The following is a 23,393-nucleotide window of genomic DNA, read 5'->3' on the forward strand; positions in this document are numbered from 1 at the left end:
CAGTAGCAGGACTCACTCTTTCTTCTGGAAAGCATCCAAGATGGTTGCTTCGGGGCAGGATAAAACAGCACTCCGGCTTGTTTTGGCTATTTCTAGATTGGATGGCTGCTACACACTAAAAGGATAAATGAATAACAAAAGCAAACTCAAAACAAGAAAAAAAAACCCCAAAACTAAACAAAAGCACGAACACACGATACCTGGATAATGTATGAGGACTAGGGTGTGCCTAAAGGTATCTATAGATTATGAACACATTTCAATAACAAAATAAAAACTCAAAGAAAACTAAAAAAACTCAAAGTCTTGCATATATCTGGATTTTTAAAAAAAAGGACAAATAAGATGCCTAGAATGTTTTTTAGAAAATTAACAAAGATTTGAGAATAAACAAACAAACAAAAAATCATACACATGGCGCTGTCAAGAGCTGATGACAAGAGCTGGTTCTCTAGTTTGTAAAAATATACTCTATTTGGTCAAATGCAGCAGAAGCTTGGTCATTATGTTTTTTGACATTCGTGTGGTCGTGAATCATAAATTTGTACACTATGGTCTAACTGTCAGTGCATTACAAAGTGTTACAGGCATTAAAGCCTTACAAAGTAAGGCATTACCCTGCGGAACAGTGATACTGCTTTTTTGATAAGTGGCAAACTTGACATTACTTTTATTTTTATTTCACAGAAGGATAAGAGTGAGATGATAAAGTAGAAACTGCATCCAGGACAGAAGCAACAGCTTTATACTGCTAAGATAACTAAGACTCTTTGCAAGCATCTGCACAGAGAGCATGCTAACACAAAACTAGCCAAAACCCAGAGTGAGGTTAAAGCTGAGTGCATGCTGACCCGACCCCAGCAGCCAGACTCAATAAGCAACAAAAGTATAGACATTTCAACATTATGCACTCCACACTGTATATAAATGCCACTTGTTTTGCACATATTCAACTCTGTATATTTTATATATTTTATTATTATTATTATTATTATTATTATTATTATTATTTTTTTTTTTTTTTTACTATTTGTAAAAATGTGTACACACACACACACACACACACACACACACACACGTAGGAAAATATTTAGTATACACATCCAGAAATGCATACACTATTATATATTGTACATATATTTATTAGTTTGACCCCAACACTGGTGAGGACCTCTACTGTAATGCGATCTGAAGTAGAAGACTTACCCTCACACTTACCCTAACTCTTAACCATTTTCCACTCACTTTAAAGCCTTACTTGACAGATTTTTAACACAGGTTGCACTGTCATCATGGCGATGAGAAAACGGAGATCCACCGTGTAGACATACATGTAATGACAACCAGTTACAGCGAGATGATCTTCAGCATCATAGCAGACAAATCGTTTTATTGGTGGAGCTTCAGACGTTTTCACAACATTTCAAACTATTCAAAATTCCACAATTTACATTTGATGTGTAATTAGGTTCTGCTCACAACTGTTGTTTGGACTTTGTACATTGCCGTAAAACTAAGCATCAAATAAGGAACTCGGCTAGTTTTGTACTGTTTTTCTTTTGCAAACTGAAAGCATTGCTGTTTCATCTGTGTGTACCTGCTTTTGTCCTGTTGTTTTGATATGTGCCTATGCCTCTGGGACAGGAAACTCCTAGTCAGAAGTGGGATGTTCAGCTCTGCTCATTAAAAATAATTACTCTGTGTTCAATTAAAGCTCAGTGATGCTCCTTTGATCCAGCCAGCTCAGTATGTTTTATCCAATTGTCTGATATGAACATTTGAATGAAAGGAGCCCTGATGGTTAAAAAGACTGAATTCAACTCTTCAGGTCTCTACTTCTGCACCTTGTTAGGCAGTCCACTTTAACAAGATGATTAAAAAGAGATTTAAAGTCACTTTAACTTTACTTTTCCACGTCTCACTGTTTCTGGGATGCTCTGCTTTTGGCTTCTCAGTATGCTGGATGAAGACCAGAGGGATTACCACAGGCAGGCATGCTCATAAAAGGCAGAATACACATAAAAGTTCATGCACATTGTACACATACTCCTACACGCATTATAAATTCACTCACCCAGCTGCCCACCCACAGCTGCCCACGTATCTTTTTTTTTTTTTTGCTCTCTCGCATACTCTTACTTGACTACTTTAAAAAAAAACTTTACTGAAGGAGCTCTGCCGCATGAGCATGTTAATGTGCTGACAGTGGATCCTGTTACAGAGGAGAGCTGTTCTGCTGAATCCCAATTGCCCGGGGACAGAAAGGATACCAAGCCAAGCTTTGACTGCAGTTATGCTTCAACGCTGTTATTTTAATAATTTTCTCTCTCATCCCTATGCTCATCCACTTTGCACTCTAGCTTCCTCTTTTCCTCTGCTTTCTCACTTTCTTAAGCTCTATTCCCTGTCTACCCCTCTATCCTGTTTGATAAGTTTCCTCAATCAGGCCTTCCTTCTCAGAACGCTGCATCGATTCTCTTTATCTCTTTTCTCTTTGTGTTCCCTATGCAGTATTTACCTGTTTGTGATTTATGAGTTCAGGTAATTCTCATCAAGTAGGCTCCACTTTACAACCCTAATTCTATAAAAGCGTAAAACCGTAAATAAGAACTGAATCCCTCACTAATCTTCATTTTTATTGACAGTAGAAGATCAAAAAACATGAAAAAATGTACCATTTCATGCAAATATACTAGGTGATTTTGAATTTTGGTAAAATTTTGCTAACAAGTGGGGACATGGTCATGTTTGCCCTGCTGTATAGCTGCATAACAGTCACATACTTTGTCACACATTTCATTTCACCATGTGCCAAATGTTTTCAGTTAGTGAAATGTCTGGACTGTAGGAAGGACAATGCGCATCTCGAATCTTCTATTATGAAGCCATGCTGTTGTAATGGATGCAGTATGCGGTTTCAACTTGTCTTGGTGAAACATGCAAAGCATTCCCTAAAAAACAACCTTATCTGGGTGGGAGCATATGTTCCTATAAACCTGTATATAGCTTTCAGCACTGATGGTGCCATTCCAGATGTGCAAGCTGCCAATTTCTTAGTCACTGGTGCACCTCTGTCCCATCACAGATGCAGGCTTTTAAACTGAGAGCTGAAAACAAGCTGGATGAACCCTCTCCTCTTTAGTCAGGGGGACACGGTGTTCATATTTTCAGAAAATAATTTGAAATGTAAATTTTTTTGACCACAGAACAGTTTTTCATTGAGTCCATTTTAAATGAGTTTTGTTCACAGAGAGCTTTAACCAGCATTTGTGGATAACACAGTAAACTGTTTTCACTCTAGTCCCTTATGCACAGTGATTTATCCAAATTCTCTGAAGATTTTGATGGTATTATGCACTGTAAATGATGAGATATTCAAAGTCGTTGCAATTTCACATTCAAATTATGCACTACTTAAGAGAAAAGTACTGGTATACGTCAATGGTGACAATGGTGTTAAAGTGGTAGGAAATAGAAGATGAATGGGTGTCTGGTTTATTGCTTTGCTGGACTACCATGAATATCACTGGGAAACATCAAATGTGGTGCTGACCTTTATTACATTCTGAATTTTAATGACTCTAACAATGAGAAGAACAGCCTCTTCTGCTTGAGTGGAAACAATGTTGCAGAAAAGAGGACATATAGCACATGCATAATCAATCAAAACACTACAAGTCTACAGGTCGGTGGTGCAGCATCATTGAGGAAGCTTGCCCAGTTTTCCAGTTGTCTTCAGAGCTCATTTAGATGCCTCTTTCCACAGTCAGAACAAACAGGGCTTTGGAGCAGCACTCACACCTCGACTGCTCATTTACTGATCATTAAATATTCAGTGCCAGACTGTCTGTGGTACATTAAACAGTACAGGTATAAAGGATCAAGGTCAATCATTTCTAAAGCACGAATGAGAGGCTGAAGTGTCCACATCTCAAAAATAGCCGAGGCATTTACTGCATTACAGTGTGCACAGGTTACCTCGAATAATGAAATTAATTCTACCACAAGGAAGACTGTGTAACTCTCGTACACCAGCCACTGTGGCCACAGTTGAAATTTATGTGATAAGTATAACTTCAGCTTGAAGGAGAAGAGTCAAAATGTCAGCAATGTGACTCAGTAATGCTTGTCACAGCAATACCATTTCAAAGGGTTTATTTAGCTGTTTGACAGAATGACTTAAGTAAAACTGTTGCATGAAATGCCTGAAGTAATAAACGTAGCCACCCATATAGTCTCACTTAAAAGTCACTGATGTTTGCAGGGTACTAACAAGCCAGTGCTAGATTCATTCAGCTGTATATAGACTGCAAATATATAATGAAATACCACAGTAGTGTTACACAATATTACAACTGATCTTAGCCTCATTTAGCATGCCCTGATTCATCTGTTTTAATATGTCTTGCACTTGACTGAGATGGTAATTAGCAGGACACCCAGGATTTCCAGAAGAAAACTCACAAATCAAGCCTGTTATAGCCTGTTTCTTACTTGATTTCTGTGGAACGAAACATTTTGAAATGGTCCAAACTATTGTTGATCACCTAGGTTAAGGGAGAGAAAATATTAAATCTAAATTTAAACAAAAGTATGATCTTTAATCCAATCTAATTTCATGGAGGTAAAAACTAGCACTTTTAACATACCAGAAGAAAACAACTGTTGGACACTTATAAGCTCAAGCTGTCTTTAATGAGATTTCTGCTCTATTTAACTGTATTGCATCTGAAGATGTGTTTGTCATGGGTTATAATGATTTTGCACTGGCACATGATTCAAATTTACAGCTGTATTGTGTGGATAGAAAATGTAAGGATGTCTTCTAAGTAAAGTCATCACTCACAGGATTATCCCATCTATCTTCTTTGCAAGTATACAGTCCAAACTGGAATACTCTTTGCAACCTAAATCTGTTATACGTTTGCGTAACTATTCTCCCATCAAGATCTAACCTTTTAAAATATGGGCAGATGTCTTTTTAGCCTATGTGAGTTGCGCAGAGAAAAGTGCAAGGATGTGTCCTTCTAAAATGGGCGATAACCTTGAAGTGCATCAACCTTTCAACAAGTCGCAATCCTAACCCAATTATAGAGGTGTAAAAGCTTGATATAGCTGGCTAAACAATTAGAAAGTGCACTGTCAGAAGCAGAATAATCCTGTTAAGAAGGCTACAGAGCAGCACAAGCGTTTCTATCCTCACTGACAACTGTCTGTACCAGAAGATTTGTATAATTCAAGGTGGCATTCAAGGAGTTCTGCATAATATATTAGGAGTTTCAGATGTTTTGAAACCTTTAAGCTCAGATTTGGTTCCAAAATATCCACAAATATGTAACATATTTGTTTTGTTTTGTTTTAATCAAATATTTGCTTTACATAAAAGGTCACAGCTCTTCTTTGTCTCTTACTTGTGCTGGCTGGGTTTCTTATGCAACCACCATATTTATTTATGACTCTCAGCAATCAATATCTTGGAATATATGTGTGCCAGAAAAACCACAGGATTTTGAATACAGTAGCATTTAGGGGAATCGCTGATCTGTTTCGTATCCAGATTTTGGAACTTTTAATTATGGTGATAGATATGCGTGAGTGAGCTTGAATGACTGCTCCTTTGGGGACATCGCTGTAGTGATAATTTTCAGTGAATAGCTCAGAGAAGAAAGATGTTATTAACACATTTAGTACGATTTTGCACGAGGCCTCTCTTATAACTGTCAACTACTTCTTATTTCATTTGTATTTTATCCTAATATTAGCTCATTCAAGTTGCAATTTTAAATATTGAGAATAGCAAAAAATATTTGACAATACTTCGATACTTCAGTTCAAGATCTAAATGTCTGATTTCACTTATATCTTTTTCTGAAGACACCAGTTTGATTTCTCTTCTGCCTCCCAACAGTATATTTATAAATGGATGTGAGTCATAATGCTTAATCTCTCCATGCACCATTCAACGTGTTGGTATTCAAAGAATTGCTTTGAGGAGTTACTGTTCAAATAACTCCATATTTGTGTGTATGAATAAACAAATTGAAAACTCCAGATTTACAGCATACATACTACAGCTGGTTATTGTGACTTTGTTTGTTTGCAGTTATTTATTTACTGACAGGATCTTCAGAAATGATCTGAAATATTTCACACACACACACGCACACAAGAAAGTGATATAGAGATATAACATTTGTATATCTCTATGGGAAAAAAATATCTGTTGTCATTAAAAATACTGCATATTCAAATGACTTGAGCAGGTTTTACTATGTTTTTACAACTGTAAGTAATACCACATTTTCAACAAGCCACAACATCCTGAACATATTGTTTTTTCCTTGTCCCGCCGGCTAAGTTTTGGTTTGGGCACTTTGTCACGTGTTTTTTTTAAATCAGGAGATTACAGCCAATCAGAGTCAATTTTTCAAACAGCTCAACAAATATCAGGAAAACAAACAAACCGTTTCTTTGCAGTGTAAATCTGAATCTGTTTGCTAGCTGAATGTAAAGTTGGTGTATTTTCCAGGACAAAAAAAGCCTTAACGTAATAACTTCACACAGAAATGGACGTAGCAAAAACCAATTTAATTTAAACATGTCATGTACTCTTTTACATGTGTGTGTTCTATGACAGTCCTAGGCAGTTTATTGTAGTGTACTGCAGACTAAACTGATTAATCTGCAGTACCGTGGTACGGTTGACATTAAAGGACTATGTTAGGCTGGTGCACAGCAGGCTGTGGTGTCCAGGGTCACTTATAAGTTATATCAAGGGTATATTTAATTGAAGCTGAGGATGCTTCACCTATTATACCAGATTTATATTATCTACAGGTTGGGAAACAACAATGACAGCTCAGTAAACCTCAGATTTCAGGCTTGGGTGATCACAGACTATGAGCATTAAAAATACAAATGATTATACAACTTACTGCAAAGTAATTCTTTGACAAATCATAGGGCCCTCCACCAGACAAATCTTAGTTTAGCCTCTGCTTATAAGCCCAATATGAACATAATGAAGTGAGAAACAGACTATTTATCTCTTCACCTTGACCCTTCACCTTGATGCCCTGGTTTTCTGCAGACTCGGCAGCGGCTGATGATGCTTTCTAGGAAAGGTCCCTTCACGGTCTGAGGTATGGGTTTACTGTAGGAAAACAACATACAGAGACAATAATAATTACAGATAACTTAACAAATTAAATTTGATACAAGCTGCCAAATCACAAGACAGCACTGTTCTGAGTTGGGAAGCCTCTAAACAGCATTGGACAAAAGAGTAATGAAAGATGAACGATTCCTTGAATATTTAACTGAAAACTACAGAACTATGTCTCCTTAAACAGAGAAGTGAACAGTTCACCCGAACATGTTGTTGGGGTCGAGGGAGGCCAGCCAGTAGCTATAGGAATCAGGATAGTAGTTACACGTCCCCCTGCCGTGACACTCTATAAAGGGCACTTGGCGGAAATTTTCCAGACATGAGCCAGGAGAAATCAGGGGCTGCGAGGATCCCTCTGCTCCAGCACCTGTTTGCTGTAACAGACAGTAAGAACAGAATCACTTAGAGAAACAAGATCTCTGAATTCAAATTTTAAAAATAGTAAAAATGAACAAAACACTGATTTCTTTACCATGATGAAAGAGTACCCAGTCCACAGTGATTCCCAACCTCTAGGACATTCTGGTATGAGAGTCCTCTGACTGTGGATGGCTATGACATTGGAGGTGGTTTCACACACTGAACACCTAAACAGGTATCCATATTATTTTATTCCACATAAGGTTAGAGGGTAGATGTAGGTGGCAATTTTAGTTAATGGTAATCACACTAAATACACAATCTTATCCCACCTGCTAATGTAGGATTTCAGCATTTCTCCTGATATGGAAACCATGTTCATAGGCATGGGAGTTTCAGTGGACAACCAGTATGAATAGTCATTACGAGAAGCATAGCGGCAGGCATTTTCAGTGTCACAGAACAGAAAAGGCATTGTAGAGAAACGAGGCAGACAGCTCCCCGTGGTGCCTGAGAGACAGTTTAAAACACTGGTAAATATGCAGATTTTATTTATTTTTTAATGATGCAAAGATGCATCTTATATATGCACATACAACTTCTGGGTGTGGTGTTTTCCATGCTCTTACCAAGGTCCTGCCCATGAGCTCTTTTATATCCATTGATAAAGAGGAAAGAGTAACCACTGTAGATGAAGCTAGTGCCATGAGGACATTCAGGGGGGTGGATGCTCTGACTGTGCCTGACTATCAGGAAACTGTCAGCATAACTTGGACCGGTTCTGCCGGGCAAACCTGCAGGACCCTTATGACCTGGAGTTCCAGGTCTGCCATTGGGACCTGCAGATTGAAGAACATAATATGCAATGAAATAATATCACGTGGGCAGTTTTGTTCAAGGATATTTTTGGAATCTGTTGGGGGATGTTCTATAGTCACTACTACCTGCCACTAATGCACTGAGGACCTGTTTTAATGTGCACTGGCAGATAACTTCATTCAGAGGGCATTATTATTTTTTCCTTATTTTTTCTTTTTTCTTATTCACACAATGTAATGCACAACTGTGAAGCAGGAGCGCTGCCAATACCTGAACTTTTATTGTTTTTCAGGTGTGATGTGTCCAGCTATTTGAAAGGCAATTCCAATCATTTGAACACATTTAACACTTCACATTCTACTGAAATACTTGGAAAATGACGTTTTCAAGTGTTTTTTATATTCTAATGTGTAATTGGAATATACACAAAAACACATTTTAACCCAAACATTTTGCCACATGTACACACGTATTTTTGTAAATGGAGATTTTCCATTTTTGTTTAAAAAAAAAATCCTATCCATATGTAAACGCAAAAAACAAAGTCAAATGCTGTCAAGCACGTGCCAGAGCAACAGGTGGCAATATAATCCTAACTGCATAGAAGTCTTGGCCAATCAGAAGTCTAGAAGCCTGGGAGGAAAAGAGTAAATAAAGATGAATGGCGCATAAAAGCAGTCTTTCTAAATGGTCGGATAATAACTGCAGATAGTAAGATTAACAGCAACAGTATTTTGTCTATATCTGCCATTGTAGAGATTCATCTCATGTAAACAATAACATGGCGCACAGCGTGGCGTCAAAAAAGGCGCACACCTTTGATGTTGCACGACTAAATCTCAATTTTCCTTGTCCACATGTATACGCAAAAACTGGAGTTTTCAAAAATCTCCACCATAGTGATCCAAAACACTGTTTATGTGTGGATGAAAGGTCAAAACGCATAGAAAAAGCTATGTTTTCAGAAATACCCGTATACGTGTGGACGTAGTCTTAAACACACCTGGCAGCCCTGCTCTTCCTTTATCTCCTTTGTAGCCTGTAAATCCAGGCAGACCAGGTGGGCTGAAACCCTGCATTCCTTTGATACCATGCTGGCCTGGAAAAGAAGTGTTCAATAGCAAAATTTATAATTCGAATATCACATATTACACAGGGAAAGGTAATACATGCAACAAGGATTAACTCTAAAAGTATTAACCTGGTGGGCCTGGAGGTCCTGGTGGACCAGTTCTTCCTGGAGGTCCGCATGTGCCACGGGCACCAGGAGAGCCTTGAGCTCCTGGTTCATGTATTACTTTTCTAAATGTTGCCTCACCTTTACGCCCTTTAGGTACACAGAAGGAGCAATTAGAAAGCTATTCCCCAGATATATGTAATGCTTAGCTTATCAAGTATTGACTCACCTGGTGGTCCAGGAATACCTTGGACCCCTGGCTGACCAGGAGGGCCAGGGATGTACCCAGGCTCTCCAATTTTACCTAAAGAAAAAAAATTAATGGGATTATCTCTTTGTATTGCTGCATGGATTCCAGCATGATGATGATGTGCGTTTCAAATGTATTGTGAGAAACTTGCTGAAGACTTTGTTACTCTTCAACATAGATTACCAGCAGGTCCTGGGAATCCTGGAAGACCTGGGTCACCTCTTACCCCTGGGCCTCCAGGTCTGCCTATTGCACCCTGAGGGGGCAAATGGAAATAGAAAGATCAGACTCTAATTATTGCAGTTAGAGTTTGAAGACCTGCCATTCTATACAAAACATTAGTTTTAGTACGGTGTGAAGAATGCTACAGAAAGGCTTGATGAAAGATTACCTCAACTGTAAAATACATCTTTTGCTATGAACTCTCCATTTTAATCAAAAACTCATGTCTACTTTCTCTAGGCATTTGTCAGAGGTAAATTACTGTAAAAACGTACAGGTGGTCCTTGTGGGCCTGGATCTCCTGGTTCCCCTAGATTACCCTGGCTTCCTGGAAGACCTGGGTCCCCTCTGTCTCCTTTTAACCCAGGCACTGCTGTACCTGGAGGACCAGGTGGGCCAGGGTAGCCTACATTGAGATTAGAAAGGCACTGATTATGGAGATAAAAGTAATTGAGGATGAGTGGCCTAGTGAAATAGGCATGCAAGAACTTCCATACAGTGACCAAATTACACAAACTGAAATCATCATCTGGACCTACAACTTATCGAGTAGATTCTAACCTTTCCTCCCAGGATATCCAGGTTCGCCAGGGTCTCCTCTATACCCAGGAAGACATGCGCCTTCTCTTCCAGGTGACCCTCTTGGGCCAAGGATGCCTTGTGGACCTGGAATTCCTTTGTCTCCTGTTAGTCCATGAATCCCTGTAACAGACAACCCAGGGAGGCCAGGATTTCCAGGAGGACCTACAGAGTGGAAAGAACAATTAGTCTAAATCAGTAAGGAATTATTTTAGTAGTGATGCATAATTTAATGTAATGGAACAGGCCTTTAGTATATTTTATTGTTTGATATTACATATAAATACATCAACTGATGAGTGCTTTGTTTGTTGCTATATGTATCGCTCATTATTTAACTTCCAGCATGCGGATTATACTGTAAGTACATCAGGTCTCTGGGTGTGGTTGAATGTATTCAGTGTTTTTCCAAGATTATCTAAAATAAGAAAGAAAAGAAAAGAAAAAAACCAAACAAATCCCAAAACGAAACACTGGACCCTCGCCCTCCTGCATAACCCCCACTCCCCAGCTCCTTTAGAGGGTAATGTGACTGGTATGTGACTCACCTGGCTGACCAGGGTCACCACGCTTCCCAGGACTCCCTTCTATCAAGACTGCAGAAGAGCGATATAAGAACAGATGAATTTGCCTGCGCCATTCAGGGGTACCATTAGCTATGAAAGAGATAGCTATTCTACAGGCCTTTTTAATTTTAGACAAAAGAAAAAAACATACATAAATACATAATTACATAGGATTATACATGACCTCAAAGAACCATACAAACATTTTTTATGCAGTATTTGGCTTACTAGTCTCTCCTTTCTGCCCGGGTGGGCCAGGAATCCCATCCAAGCCCTGGCTGCCTTTCGGACCTGGAAGTCCTCTATTTCCTGTTGGACCCACATTACCTGAGGCAAACACATTTTAAAAAGTACACTCGATTAAACTTAAAGTATAAATAAAAAGCGAAAGTACTATTTGATCATTTCGAATTGATCCTGGAATGAGACAATGGGTTGCACTTCAAAAATATGTGGTGAAAAAAGTTTCTTCATATAGTTGCAATTAAAAGGACTTTGCCTTGTGGTCCATTAGGTCCGCGTTGCCCTTTGCTACCTGGAGGGCCATCTGACCCTTCTGGCCCTTGAGACCCTGAGGGACCTGAGACAGAAGGAGTGAACAGAGAGAGTTGGGTAGAGAGGTAGAGTGTTAAAGCTGTCTAATATTTTATCAGTTGTACAAACCATTTAGTCCAGTAGGTCCTGGGTCTCCCTTGAGTCCAAAAATTCCTGGTAAACCCTCTGTTCCTGCAATTCCAGGTTGTCCTTTTTGACCCTTCATCAAATTAGTATTAGTCAATCCCGGTTCACCCTGAGGACACGAAGGAAATAATGAAAGAGGGATAAAGAACCTATTGATGAACACATTTGTTTCAAATAATATACACATTTGTATTTATTTACTGGAATCTTCTCTACTGCATCAGTGACATTTAAATTCTACCTTTTGGCCTGCTGGTCCAGGTGGCCCATATCCATTGTACTTTGGTTCCCCAGTAGCTCCTTTGAAACCAGTTTTACCCTGATCACCATCTCGCCCTGGTTTTCCCAGTATTCCTCGATCTCCTTTTATTCCCTTTGGCCCTGGCAGAATTAAATCACTAGTAACACTTTCTAATAACTATACTACCATCATATTTATAATAATGACGTTAACAAATAATTCAAATCAAATGTTATACTATTATTGAGATGTCTCTTAGAGCTCAAGGTTCTAATTCACAATAGTTTAAGGTGCATGCAGTAATATTCTAAAGCACAATGATTCAGTTCTTATTGTTAGTGTCAACATTCGATTCACAATCTGAAGGGGGCCCTAAACTGTAAAAAAAAAAAAAAAAATCAGTAAAAATACAATGCATTGTTCTGTATAGATGTGAACGGATTTTCTGTATTCATTATCCGCAGATGTGTTTCCGTACTTCTTAATTACTATTAATTACTATTACTATTAATGTACTATTAGTACATATTAAAGCTTATACATTTTTTGTTTTGTTTTTTTATTAAAATATGTTAAAACATTTTTAATTTGTTAAAATATTAAAAAAGTTTTTTTTTTTAAGCTTACATGTTTTTATTGAGAAATAATTGTTAATTTATTTGCTAAGTGATGTCTGCTGTGACCAGATGCTAACAGTTGCCTGTCTCAATACGAGTACTTGTGCATACCCGGGTTCTTGTGGACTCGTGATAAGTCATCAGTCAGAGAACAAGTACCAATTCAAAAGCTGTATCTCAAAACCTAGGCTGCATTTTTCGGAGGACCTGGCCTTTGCGATCTACGTGGGCCGGGTCCTTCGAAAACTGAGAAGGCTGGAAGTGAGCAGCTGTGAAATGGGACGGTCTAGCCTTCAGATTTGCGTCACCGCTGTCTCGGTGGAGTTTGATAAACTCAGCCGTCTGCTCCTTGCTATCTAAAATATAACAGTACACTGGAGTAAATTCTCGACCATCTCACACTTGTGTTTAATCAGTTTTCTGTTTGACGTTTATTCAGCTGGGTGAAAACCCCAGAGGAAAAGTTTTATCTAATCTAATCTAATCTAATGTCTTTAATCTCAGCCAAACCGATTTACTCAGGAACAAATAAAACACTGAAACAGCCAAACAATACAATTTTTTAAGTTACCTAAGTGACTTATATATCATGTTTAACCTGAGTAGCGGGGGGTTTAAAAAACAATGTGCCGGGAGTCCGCTGTTCTCGCCGGAAATTATGTGGGTTACAGCTGCTCCAAGACAGTAACAGTAACAGACTAATTAAACAATAAAATATGTTACAGATTTTACAAATTTAAGAAATAGCACTAGTATATACAAATCACTCAATTATAAATATCAAGAGTTAAAAGAGGTGATTATAAATAAATATCAAGAACATTGACAAGGATATTACAGAGTAGAAAAGAGTGTGTGCAAAAAAGATGTAACAATATTATTATCATTATTATTATTATTGTAACGGGCATGCAACTTGGAAGATGCTTGTAGTTTTCTCACTACATAAAAACTGCACACTGAAAAGGTCATTTATTAATCTTTTTTTATTAAAAGGATTTTAAAACATGAAGTTTTGTACATGTTAAATTTTTAAGTTTAAGGTTTTATTTTTTTCAGTAGTAGAAATCGTACAATAACAATACAATGGAGTTCTGAAAACACAATACAATAAATTATTCTGCACAGTGATCACTGAGCATTCATGAGCATGATAACCAAAATATTCTTAATTTTTCTTTATTTAACTTCAGCTTGAAGTAAAATGCAGTACTTACCTGGAGGCCCCCTCAGCCCTGCATCTCCTGGAGCTCCGGGATGTCCTTTAAACCCTGGTGATGTTAATAATCCATCCAACCCTGGATCACCTGGTGAGCCTGGGGACATACAGGCACACAGCATAAATACAGTTTGGCAGATTTACAAACGGAAATAATAACTAGTCACTGTGAATGTTTAGCTTATTTCAGACCTCTTGGTCCAGGATCCCCTGGTGCTCCCACTTTTCCTCTCCACCCTTTTGATCCATTCCTGCCAGGATCTCCACTTGGACCAGCCAGACCAGGGTTACCTTGTGCAATACAGTTAGTGTTAAAATATTATTACCATGTCCTACTCAATGCCCTGTCCTAATATAATGTGGATCATTTGTAAAAAAAAAAAAAAAAAAAATTTATAAATTAATAAATAAAAAATCTCAGAAACATTAAAGACTGTAAAAGGACATTTTTGAACAAGACTTTACTGGAAAGTGTACCTGGTGGACCAGGGTCCCCTGAGTTCGCAGTATAATTTTGTGGTGATGGAGCTCCTGGGGCACCTTTGGGACCTTGGTCTCCATTCATACCTGGGGGGCCTGGAGGACCTCTAGGCCCATCTGGGCCAGAGTCACCTGCAAATAGCCAAGGTAGCTCTAACTTCATCAGTTTTATATAAATCAGTTTTTCATAAATTACTGTCACAGAGGCAAAAACTATTATACTGTTTCAGATCTGACATGTTTGTGTATATTATATGCATTGTGTTTGTGTGCACGCGCACGTGTGTTTGTGTTGCATTTGTGTTTACCTCTTTGACCAGGTGGACCTACAATTCCAGGCAACCCATCTGGTCCATATCCTGATGGCAATCCATCTGGTCCAGGGTCTCCTCTGGGTCCTAACAAAAGTGAAGTTGAATATTTTGATAAAAATCAATACATTGTAAAAACTCATAAAGTAATTTTGGTATTTTCAACATCACATTAAGTACTCACATACATGAAAAACCCAGATTTTTAAACTATTCCATATTGATGAATTTAAATATGAATGGTCTATCAGATAAGGAATACTGTACCTGGTTGACCAGGTAGGCCATTTTGTCCTTTGATTCCTTTTTGTCCATGATGTCCTTGTGAACCTGGTCTTGATGGCCCAGGGAACCCAGGTTCACCAGCAGGGCCAGGAAGACCAAACCCAGGCAAACCTTGATTTCCCTTCTCACCAGGAAAGCCATTAAGTCCTAAAAAAAAAAAAAAAAAAAAAAAAAAAAAAAATATATATATATATATATATATATATATATATATATATAAAAAAACACCCAGCACGCCCCTGCGGGCGGTTTATCCTTCAAGCTCGGGTCCTCTACCAGAGGCCTGGGAGCTTGAGGGTCCTGCGCAGTATCTTAGCTGTTCCCAGGACTGCGCTCTTCTGGACAGAGATCTCCGATGTTGTTCCCGGGATCTGCTGGAGCCACTCGCCTAGCTTGGGAGTCACCGCACCTAGTGCTCCGATTACCACGGGGACCACCATTACCTTCACCCTCCACATCCTCTCGAGCTCTTCTCTGAGCCCTTGGTATTTCTCCAGCTTCTCGTGTTCCTTCTTCCTGATATTGCTGTCATTCGGAACCGCTACATCGATCACTACGGCCGTCTATATATATATATATATATATATATATATATTATGGAATGCCCTTTAGGAAAATATTATATATATATTCCAACCAAAGTCTGAATATATAGTATGATCTTTTGAATATATAGAATGAAACTTGAATATATAGAATGAAACTTGAATATATAGAATGATCTTTTGAAAATATAGAATGAAACTTGCGCAGGACCCTCAAGCTCCCAGGCCTCTGGTAGAGGACCCGAGCTTGAAGGCTAAACCGCCCGCTGGGGCGTGCTGGGTGGTTTTTTTTTGTTTTATATATGTGTGTGTGTGTGTGTGTGTGTGTGTGTGTGTGTGTGTGTGTGTATAAAGGTGAGGAGCAAAGGAAATTTAATATATAAAAATATTAGTGCTGTCAGCGTTAATCTCGTTAAAATGACGTTAACGCCATAACTGCACTAATTTTATATCCAGATTGGTATTACTAAGCTTTTACCTGTTTTTTTATCTGTCTGTAATGTTCTTTCAGGGCTAACACCAAATACACCACACAAGTCTAGCATAGACTAACCTTGAGGTCCTTCAGAACCACTTGGTCCTGGTTCTCCACTTGGCCCAGGCAAGCCTTTACATGACTCTTTGCTACCAGGTAGCCCTGGAAGCCCTTCAGAACCCTTTACTCCTGCACAAATCAATAACACAATCAATGTAGCAAACAGATCAATATTGTTGCAAGTTTGTGCTTTATTATGTGCTTATGAAGAGTACAGTTTTGATTTTAGTCAATAGTCAGTTTAGTCATCAGTACCCTTTTCTCCTGGAAAACCAGGACTGCCAGTTAGCCCTGGATATCCAGGTAAGCCAGGATTCCCAGGATCACCTGCAGGCCCGGGATCTCCATCTTCACCTGGAAGCCCTGGGAAGCCTGGAGGCCCAGAGTGTCCAAGGTTGCTATCACCCTGTTATTAGAAAAATAGAGGACATAATGTATATGTTAGCATTCACTACTTAATCTGCTTCCAGAATTATATTGCAAGGTATAATGTTTGGTAGTGTTTGGTAATGTTCCAAGCCTTTGATTATGAAAAAAAGAATGCTGCATTTTCTCATTTCTTTGTCATTCCCTGATCTCCCTTCACAAAGAACTGACATAACATGAAGGAAGCAATCATTTGATTGGCCAGTTTTTAAAATCAAATACCTAGACAATAATGTAAAAAATAATTTTTATTTATTTATTTTTTGCTTTTATGCCTTCCTGTAAAGACCAGTAAAGTGCAATAGAGTGTTTGCTATATGAAGATGTATGTTGTATCAACTTTGTTTCTAACCTTTGGTCCTGGAGGACCAGGAGGGCCTTCTTGGCCTGGCTGACCTGGGGAACCTCTACCTGGAGGGCCTGGGACACCTGGTTGGCCCTTGTCACCTGAAAAATACATACTTATCAGTAAACACATAAATCATCTATGTGACTAGTCCTCATTTCCTTTTGAGACAATCAAAGTAATCTCATATCTAGGAAATATTTTATGTGTTTGCAAATATGCAAATGTTTTCTGCATAAATTCACAGAACCTACCTTTCTGTCCTTGTTTCCCTGGCATTCCAGGAAATGACAACGGGCCACGTTCTCCTTTCTGGCCTGGTATACCTGGTGGTCCTAGATGACCTGGAGCCCCTGGATGACCTGACATTTGTTTTGGTGATATAAAATATGTTTCTCTTCTGCCATTGTTTTCCATCCATCCAATTATTCATCCACCTATTGAGTTATGCATCCATACAGCATATCCACATGCAGTACTTACCTGGGCTTCCAGGTGAACCTGGCCAACCCTTCAATCCAGGTGGGCCAGGAAGTCCTTTACTGTATATGACTCCAGGTTCCCCCTTTTCTCCTGCAATAAAGGAGAGATGTATGTTAGTATTTTACTATATTTAAGTTTTTATTAAATTTTACATTAATCAGTATATAATATAACCTGGAATTCCTGGCTGCCCTGGAAAGCCAGATACCCCATTATCTCCTTTCATTCCTGGAGGCCCAGCAGGTCCATAACCCACTGGCCCAGAGTAGCCATCTGGTCCTGGTCTGCCTAAAGGGCCTGGTGGGCCTTGGACTCCACGGTCTCCCGTTTCACCAGAGAAGAAATACTATAGAGTGGCAGAATACTTGTTCTAGCTATGACTAAAAAAAAAATTTGTTTTGCTCCTGTACATGTTAAAACCTCTGAAGCATCAAATGTGACACCTGAGATGTGGAATTGCAGAAGGCAAAAAATGTCATGTAAAACTCAGATTTGTCAGCAATTTCTCACCGGATCCCCTGGAAGCCCTGGATTGCCTTTGCGACCTGGCAATCCTGGAAGTCCAGGTAAACCCGGATCCCCAGGCCTCCCAAGCTGTCCCTGGTCCCCTTTTTCTCCCTTTGGCCCAGGAGCACCAAAGGAATACGACTCTCCCTTCTCTCCTTTTCGACCTGGAAAACCTGCTTCACCAATTGGACCCTTTGGAAAAGAATTAATATTAAGTGTTTACATAGGTAAAGAAAAACAAACTTAAAACAAAGCAAAAATTTCAAGACATGTTTTCTTACAGGTCTTCCTGGTAAGCCTTTAGGTCCTGGGAAACCAGGATCACCTTTATCACCTCGAGGCTGATTGAAGCCTGAGCGGCAGAAATAGTGCACATTCTAGTTTTAAATCTTATTTGCTTTCCATCACTACCAGTAAAAGTGCATTTGAATGCGCAACTCAGATAGAATAAAATTCATCTGTTATGCAGTGCTTGTTACCAGGCGGGCCAGTTTCACCCTGGGGACCTGGAGGTCCTGGGAATCCTGATCCAGTACACTCATAACAGGGATCCCCCTTTTGTCCTGTACAAAGAAACAAACATTTTTTAAAATCTCAATTATTGCACAATATTATTTTATATATGAGATTCAAAGGCCTTGATGACAACTGCACACAACACAGTAGTCTGCTAGTAAAAATAAGTCATAACAAGTTTGAAATAAATAATAAATACTAACTACAATGGTTTAAAAAATTAAAAAAGAAGGCTTTAAAAACAATCCAACCTTTCATTCCAAACACCCCATCGTATCCCATGAGTCCAGGCAATCCATTCACTCCTTTAATTCCTGGCAGACCCTTGGTAACTCTGTTAGCTACAAACAACAACAAACTTAGTGTCCTAATTACACTTTCAAAACATTTCCTCTAAATATCTGTATAATTATTGCAGTAGTATGTCATTAATATCCTTCACTATAGTCATTTAGCCTATATCTAAGAGTTTAAAAATCCATATCCACTCTGTTCAATGACTATCAGTGGTCCACAACATACATGCTACAATTCTATAAATAAAAAGCTAAACTTTCAAAGTTATTTGTTTATTTATTTGTTTTGTTAAGCATGATAGATATTGAACATTTAATTAGTTGTTGTTTTGTCTCTTCCACAGCATGTCTTTGTCCTGTCTTCATCCACTCACCCCCAACCGATTGTGACATGACATCTTGCAGTAGGTTTATTTATTTATTTATTTTATTTAGTTAGCATTTGAAGTTATAGTATTTGGAGGATTTAGGGGAGAACATTTTTGCATACTTCTGTCTTCAGGGATTCCAGGTGGGCCCTGATCTCCAGGAGGTCCTTGGTCACCAGGCTCTCCATCTGGACCCGGAGGTCCGATATAATCAGCCCCAGGCTCCCCAGAATCACCTTTTAGGCCTGGAAGGCCATTGGGACCACGTAGGCCAGGCACATCAATACCTAATCCTGTGCAGGGTAAAGTGAGAGGCCATGAGCAAGCTTTACAAAATAAGCTTAACATGTGGATGAAGGTACAAAGGATGTTATTCTCTTTCAAATTCTTTCTTCACACCTGGAGGTCCTCGTGGTCCAGGAAAGCCCACAATACCTGAGAAAAGAATAGCCACATGTGTTATTATTGTATGGGCAAGTCAGCTACAATAAAGCAAGGTTTTTTTTCATCGGCTCATGACTGGTGCAGGCTTTGACTTTAGGATTTGCTATTCTGTTGTATATCTTCTTCATTAGTTTGTATACTATAGAGTATTATGCACCCCGAGGCCCAGGAAGTCCAGGTGGGCCCTGATGACCAGGATCTCCCTTGTATCCTTTGATTGGCTCAGTCACATATGTCTGTAAACAAAATTGTATTGGACGTTTTAGAACAACAGGAAGTGATGGATTCAAATAAAATCCACAGAAATTCATTCTGTATCCATAACAAAGACTAATGTAGCATTTTTCTGACCATATAAGGACTGTAAAGTAGAAAACTGTCATAAACTCACATCTCCACTTGGGCCAGGCAGACCCCTATTTCCCTTTTCACCCTATTTAGAGGATACAAACAAAGTGTCATGCAAAATATTATTAGCCCTTCAAGAGATTTTTCTTTGGTACTATACCACCTTTACTGATTTGATTTAGTACTTTAATGTATAAATGCACATTTTAAAGAATTTAAAGAATCAGAATAATTAGTAAGAAGAAAGGACAACTGACCGGCACTCCTGGCACTCCTGGATATCCTGGATCCCCTCTGGGGCCAGGTCTTCCCTAAACAGAAATATGTTGTATTCAACAGTTGTATTGTTGTATTCAATAGTTGTATTGTTGTATTCAATAGTTGTATTGTTGTATTCAATAGTTGTATTGTTGTATTCAATATCTATCTATCTATCTATCTATCTATCTATCTATCTATCTATCTATCTATCTATCTATCTATCTATCTATCTATCTATCTATCTATCTATCTATCGTACTGTTTTTAAGCATAACAAAACAGTACCACAAATCCATGTGGTCCAGGATCACCATCCTTGCCTGGCTTACCCTGTAAGGACAAATAAGGATAAGCATGAAGATTCATATAAGGTTGAGTTTTTCAGGATGAAGTACATGTTTTTATTTATCTTCTCATAGATTTTTTACTTAGGTCTCAAAAATACAGTTTTTAGACTGTAAAATGCCAAATGTTTGTGATCTTCATGTAAATCTTCATGTTCCTCAAAAAATCGTTTGCCCTCTGCCACCTCTGGAGGGCGACCCCTTGCACCCCGCCCACAACTTGTTTGACCTGCTGACCTGTGATTGGCGCCTCAGGTTAATCAGGTCCCACACCTCCAGACTCACTAACAGCTTCTTTCTGTAGGGCTTTCAGACTTTTAACAAACACTATCCCCCCACACCCCATCCCTTCCTACCCACCTCACCAATCATGGCCTGAGTAACCCGCATCACTCAGGCCACTCACATATGGACTCTATACTCAGAACAAATCCTTTTGCACTGCTTCCAAGCACTTTGCCCTCCAATGTGTGCCTTTCTCTTGTTTTGTATATATTCCTCTCGACTGTCTTTTGTTTGCTATTTATTCCTGAAGTCTTTACTATTTATATATTTTTCACCCTGCACAGTTGCTGTGGAGCACCCATAATTTCATTGTACAATGATAATAAAGAGCTATTCTATTCTAAAATAAAAATAGGTAAAATAGGCCTTCAAATAAATATATAAAAATAAAAAAATTTCAAACAGAAATTCAATTCAAATTAAAAATTCTTATTCAAAGACACATATGTGGTCTTTGAAGCAGTGACTTCTAATATATATGAAATGAGAATGTGACCATATCAGGGTTGGAGCTTTTTGAGGACCCTTTTAAGCAATGCTGTGCCCCCCTCAGTCTGAAGACACACTAAAAATATGTAGAATGATCAGTTTCTTTGATTTAGAGACGCTGCTGTTGTCCCTGAACTGGGATGGCCTAAACAGAGAGCTTCAATGGGCTAATAATAAAACTATGCAACATAATTATGTTTGTTGTTGGTTGCTGCTGTCTTAGCAAAAATAATTTTGATGAAGTGATTACTATAATGTAGATAACCAATGACAGTCTTTTCTCTCGTCTTAAATGGCAAATCGCATTGAGTTTGATGTTGCATCACTGCCCTCTGCTGCTCATCCTCTTTTTCGTGCTATTCATACTGGTGCGGGTAACCCTTTGGTGCAAAGGGAAGGAATGAAAAAATAGGGGGATGTGTGAGAATTGTGGAATATCAGGCACAATAAATTGATTAACCAAATGCCATATGTTTGTACACAGTCAAATGGAAAAACTGAGTGGTAATGGGATGCTGTGTCTTACCTCTGGACCTGGTAATCCTCTGCCTCCTTTTGCGCCTTTACTATATTGTCCATAACCAGGTTCTCCCTGGAAACAGATTAAAATAAGGACAAGAATCAGAAAGTTTCTTTAAAATTAGTGAATGTATTCAGTCGTCTTGAATTTTAATTCTGTACTTACCGTTGAACCTTTGCAGCCCTTTTCTCCTATATCTCCCTTGTTTCCTTTTAACCCCTAAATAAGAATGAAAAAATAAAAACAACTGAAGTTATGTTCTGATAATTTCAATGACAATATTTCTGTATTAGAGTGGCAGGATGTGGAAAGAGCAGTTCAGGGACCAAATGTTTAGAATTGTATTTTTAAATTGTATTTATAAATATTATATCTGTATTTACTATGCTTCATTTGCTTTTAATTTTGCCTCATCCTTTTTGTAAGTTTGCTAGTTAATCATTTTAGAAAGGAATTGGAAATCTCATCTCTTTGGTCCCAAACACGGCAGCATGTTTTGACTACTTACCCAGTTGCTTTGAAATGCTTTGGGCAAAACAGTTCTGGTAATGCGCCTGTGATTTTTTCTCATAGTGTCACTATTCACACATGGGAAACATATGCCCTTCAAGATTATTTTTAAGTAATTTTTTTTCTTTGCCTTCTTTCATCTCTTCCCATTAGTAAACAAATGTTGTTTTTTTTGTTCTGTCGATTGAAATTAGCAGGTTAGTGCAGGTTACTGTTCAATCAGCCACTGCAAAAGTAGGAAAATATGCAGCCCAGTCACCGAAGAGTGAACAGTGTGACGTGAGAAATCCTTGGGTCATGTTCCAAAACTAGAAAGGCAATGATGATTTTGTCGAAGAGTATTACATGAAATTGTTCCTGTACCTCTAACACGAGACCCCCTGAGACAAGCTCCGTGATCCGACCTTTTGGTCCAGGTGGACCTGGTGGGCCTTGTCTCCCCTACAACATAAAAATTAAAATTACCCTCACTGAAAAAAACAAGACATAATATACACAACTGTCGGCATGAATTATGATACAATGCTGCCACAATAATAGTGAAAAAGAAACTACCTTAGGTCCTTGAGGTCCTGGGGCACCACTAATACCTTCCTGACCCTAAAATAAAAGTTTTGTTTTTCATAAACCAGAAAATTTTATTCATATTTGCTTTTATCAGGCAGTTCACGTGAATAGTTTTAGGGTGTGAATAACTCAAGACTCACAGCAGCTGTGGTTTTACTTTTTTGACAGACTCATTATCACAATACAAGCTTTCAAACCTGTACACACATACGCAAATTTAATTCTAACAGCATTACCTTTGGTCCTGGAGGCCCTCGACGTCCAGGAAAGCCCTGTTCATAAAGAACTTACACACTTAAGGTTAAACATCACACAAAAACATGTCATCCACAAAAATCTCAGAAAAAGCTTTGCTTACAACAGATCCCCTTGGTCCAGGTTCACCAGGTTGTCCTTTGTATCCAGGTAAACCTGGATCTCCCTAAAATTCAAGGAAACTTTGCTTTCAATATAAAATAAACATAACTGTTCAAAAATAAATATATGTGTGTCTGACTGACAGGATTTATTTATTAAGAGAGCAGTCTAAAATGTTACCGGCTGTCCATCCCTCCCAGGTGGTCCACGGGGCCCTGGTTGTGAACTGCCTTGTATCCAAGATTCACCCTATGAAAATGACGCTTCAAAA

At 38.6% G+C, this 23,393-nt stretch overlaps 1 protein-coding gene across 2 annotated transcripts in view; it reads right to left on the reverse strand.

The window, feature by feature from the left end:
- Positions 1-4,851: 4,851 nt before the first annotated feature.
- Positions 4,852-23,393, reverse strand: part of LOC309693852 (uncharacterized protein) — a 548,750-nt gene continuing 530,208 nt past the window's right edge. For both annotated transcript variants that reach the window (XM_082513434.1, XM_082513433.1), the window contains exons 10-53: positions 23,303-23,371; positions 23,124-23,186; positions 23,002-23,037; positions 22,754-22,798; positions 22,562-22,639; positions 21,854-21,907; positions 21,695-21,760; positions 20,336-20,380; positions 20,047-20,100; positions 19,833-19,874; positions 19,599-19,677; positions 19,397-19,432; positions 19,120-19,290; positions 18,585-18,674; positions 18,297-18,380; positions 18,099-18,169; positions 17,821-18,009; positions 17,485-17,656; positions 17,311-17,400; positions 17,082-17,189; positions 16,834-16,928; positions 16,311-16,461; positions 16,074-16,184; positions 14,958-15,122; positions 14,688-14,777; positions 14,377-14,511; positions 14,092-14,190; positions 13,898-13,996; positions 12,064-12,203; positions 11,805-11,931; positions 11,641-11,721; positions 11,370-11,468; positions 11,124-11,171; positions 10,558-10,740; positions 10,272-10,402; positions 9,958-10,030; positions 9,754-9,828; positions 9,549-9,674; positions 9,351-9,446; positions 8,158-8,367; positions 7,861-8,038; positions 7,641-7,755; positions 7,370-7,542; positions 4,852-7,153 (exon numbers count right to left, since the gene is read on the reverse strand). In XM_082513434.1, coding sequence (XP_082369560.1) covers positions 7,051-7,153; positions 7,370-7,542; positions 7,641-7,755; positions 7,861-8,038; positions 8,158-8,367; positions 9,351-9,446; positions 9,549-9,674; positions 9,754-9,828; positions 9,958-10,030; positions 10,272-10,402; positions 10,558-10,740; positions 11,124-11,171; positions 11,370-11,468; positions 11,641-11,721; positions 11,805-11,931; positions 12,064-12,203; positions 13,898-13,996; positions 14,092-14,190; positions 14,377-14,511; positions 14,688-14,777; positions 14,958-15,122; positions 16,074-16,184; positions 16,311-16,461; positions 16,834-16,928; positions 17,082-17,189; positions 17,311-17,400; positions 17,485-17,656; positions 17,821-18,009; positions 18,099-18,169; positions 18,297-18,380; positions 18,585-18,674; positions 19,120-19,290; positions 19,397-19,432; positions 19,599-19,677; positions 19,833-19,874; positions 20,047-20,100; positions 20,336-20,380; positions 21,695-21,760; positions 21,854-21,907; positions 22,562-22,639; positions 22,754-22,798; positions 23,002-23,037; positions 23,124-23,186; positions 23,303-23,371 — 4,545 coding nt within the window. In that variant the 3' untranslated portion in view covers positions 4,852-7,050. The remainder of the gene's footprint in view (positions 7,154-7,369; positions 7,543-7,640; positions 7,756-7,860; positions 8,039-8,157; positions 8,368-9,350; positions 9,447-9,548; positions 9,675-9,753; positions 9,829-9,957; positions 10,031-10,271; positions 10,403-10,557; positions 10,741-11,123; positions 11,172-11,369; positions 11,469-11,640; positions 11,722-11,804; positions 11,932-12,063; positions 12,204-13,897; positions 13,997-14,091; positions 14,191-14,376; positions 14,512-14,687; positions 14,778-14,957; positions 15,123-16,073; positions 16,185-16,310; positions 16,462-16,833; positions 16,929-17,081; positions 17,190-17,310; positions 17,401-17,484; positions 17,657-17,820; positions 18,010-18,098; positions 18,170-18,296; positions 18,381-18,584; positions 18,675-19,119; positions 19,291-19,396; positions 19,433-19,598; positions 19,678-19,832; positions 19,875-20,046; positions 20,101-20,335; positions 20,381-21,694; positions 21,761-21,853; positions 21,908-22,561; positions 22,640-22,753; positions 22,799-23,001; positions 23,038-23,123; positions 23,187-23,302; positions 23,372-23,393) is intronic.

This window comes from Aulonocara stuartgranti (assembly GCF_965226115.1).
Source record: "Aulonocara stuartgranti genome assembly, chromosome: 18".
Lineage (NCBI taxonomy): Eukaryota > Metazoa > Chordata > Actinopteri > Cichliformes > Cichlidae > Aulonocara > Aulonocara stuartgranti.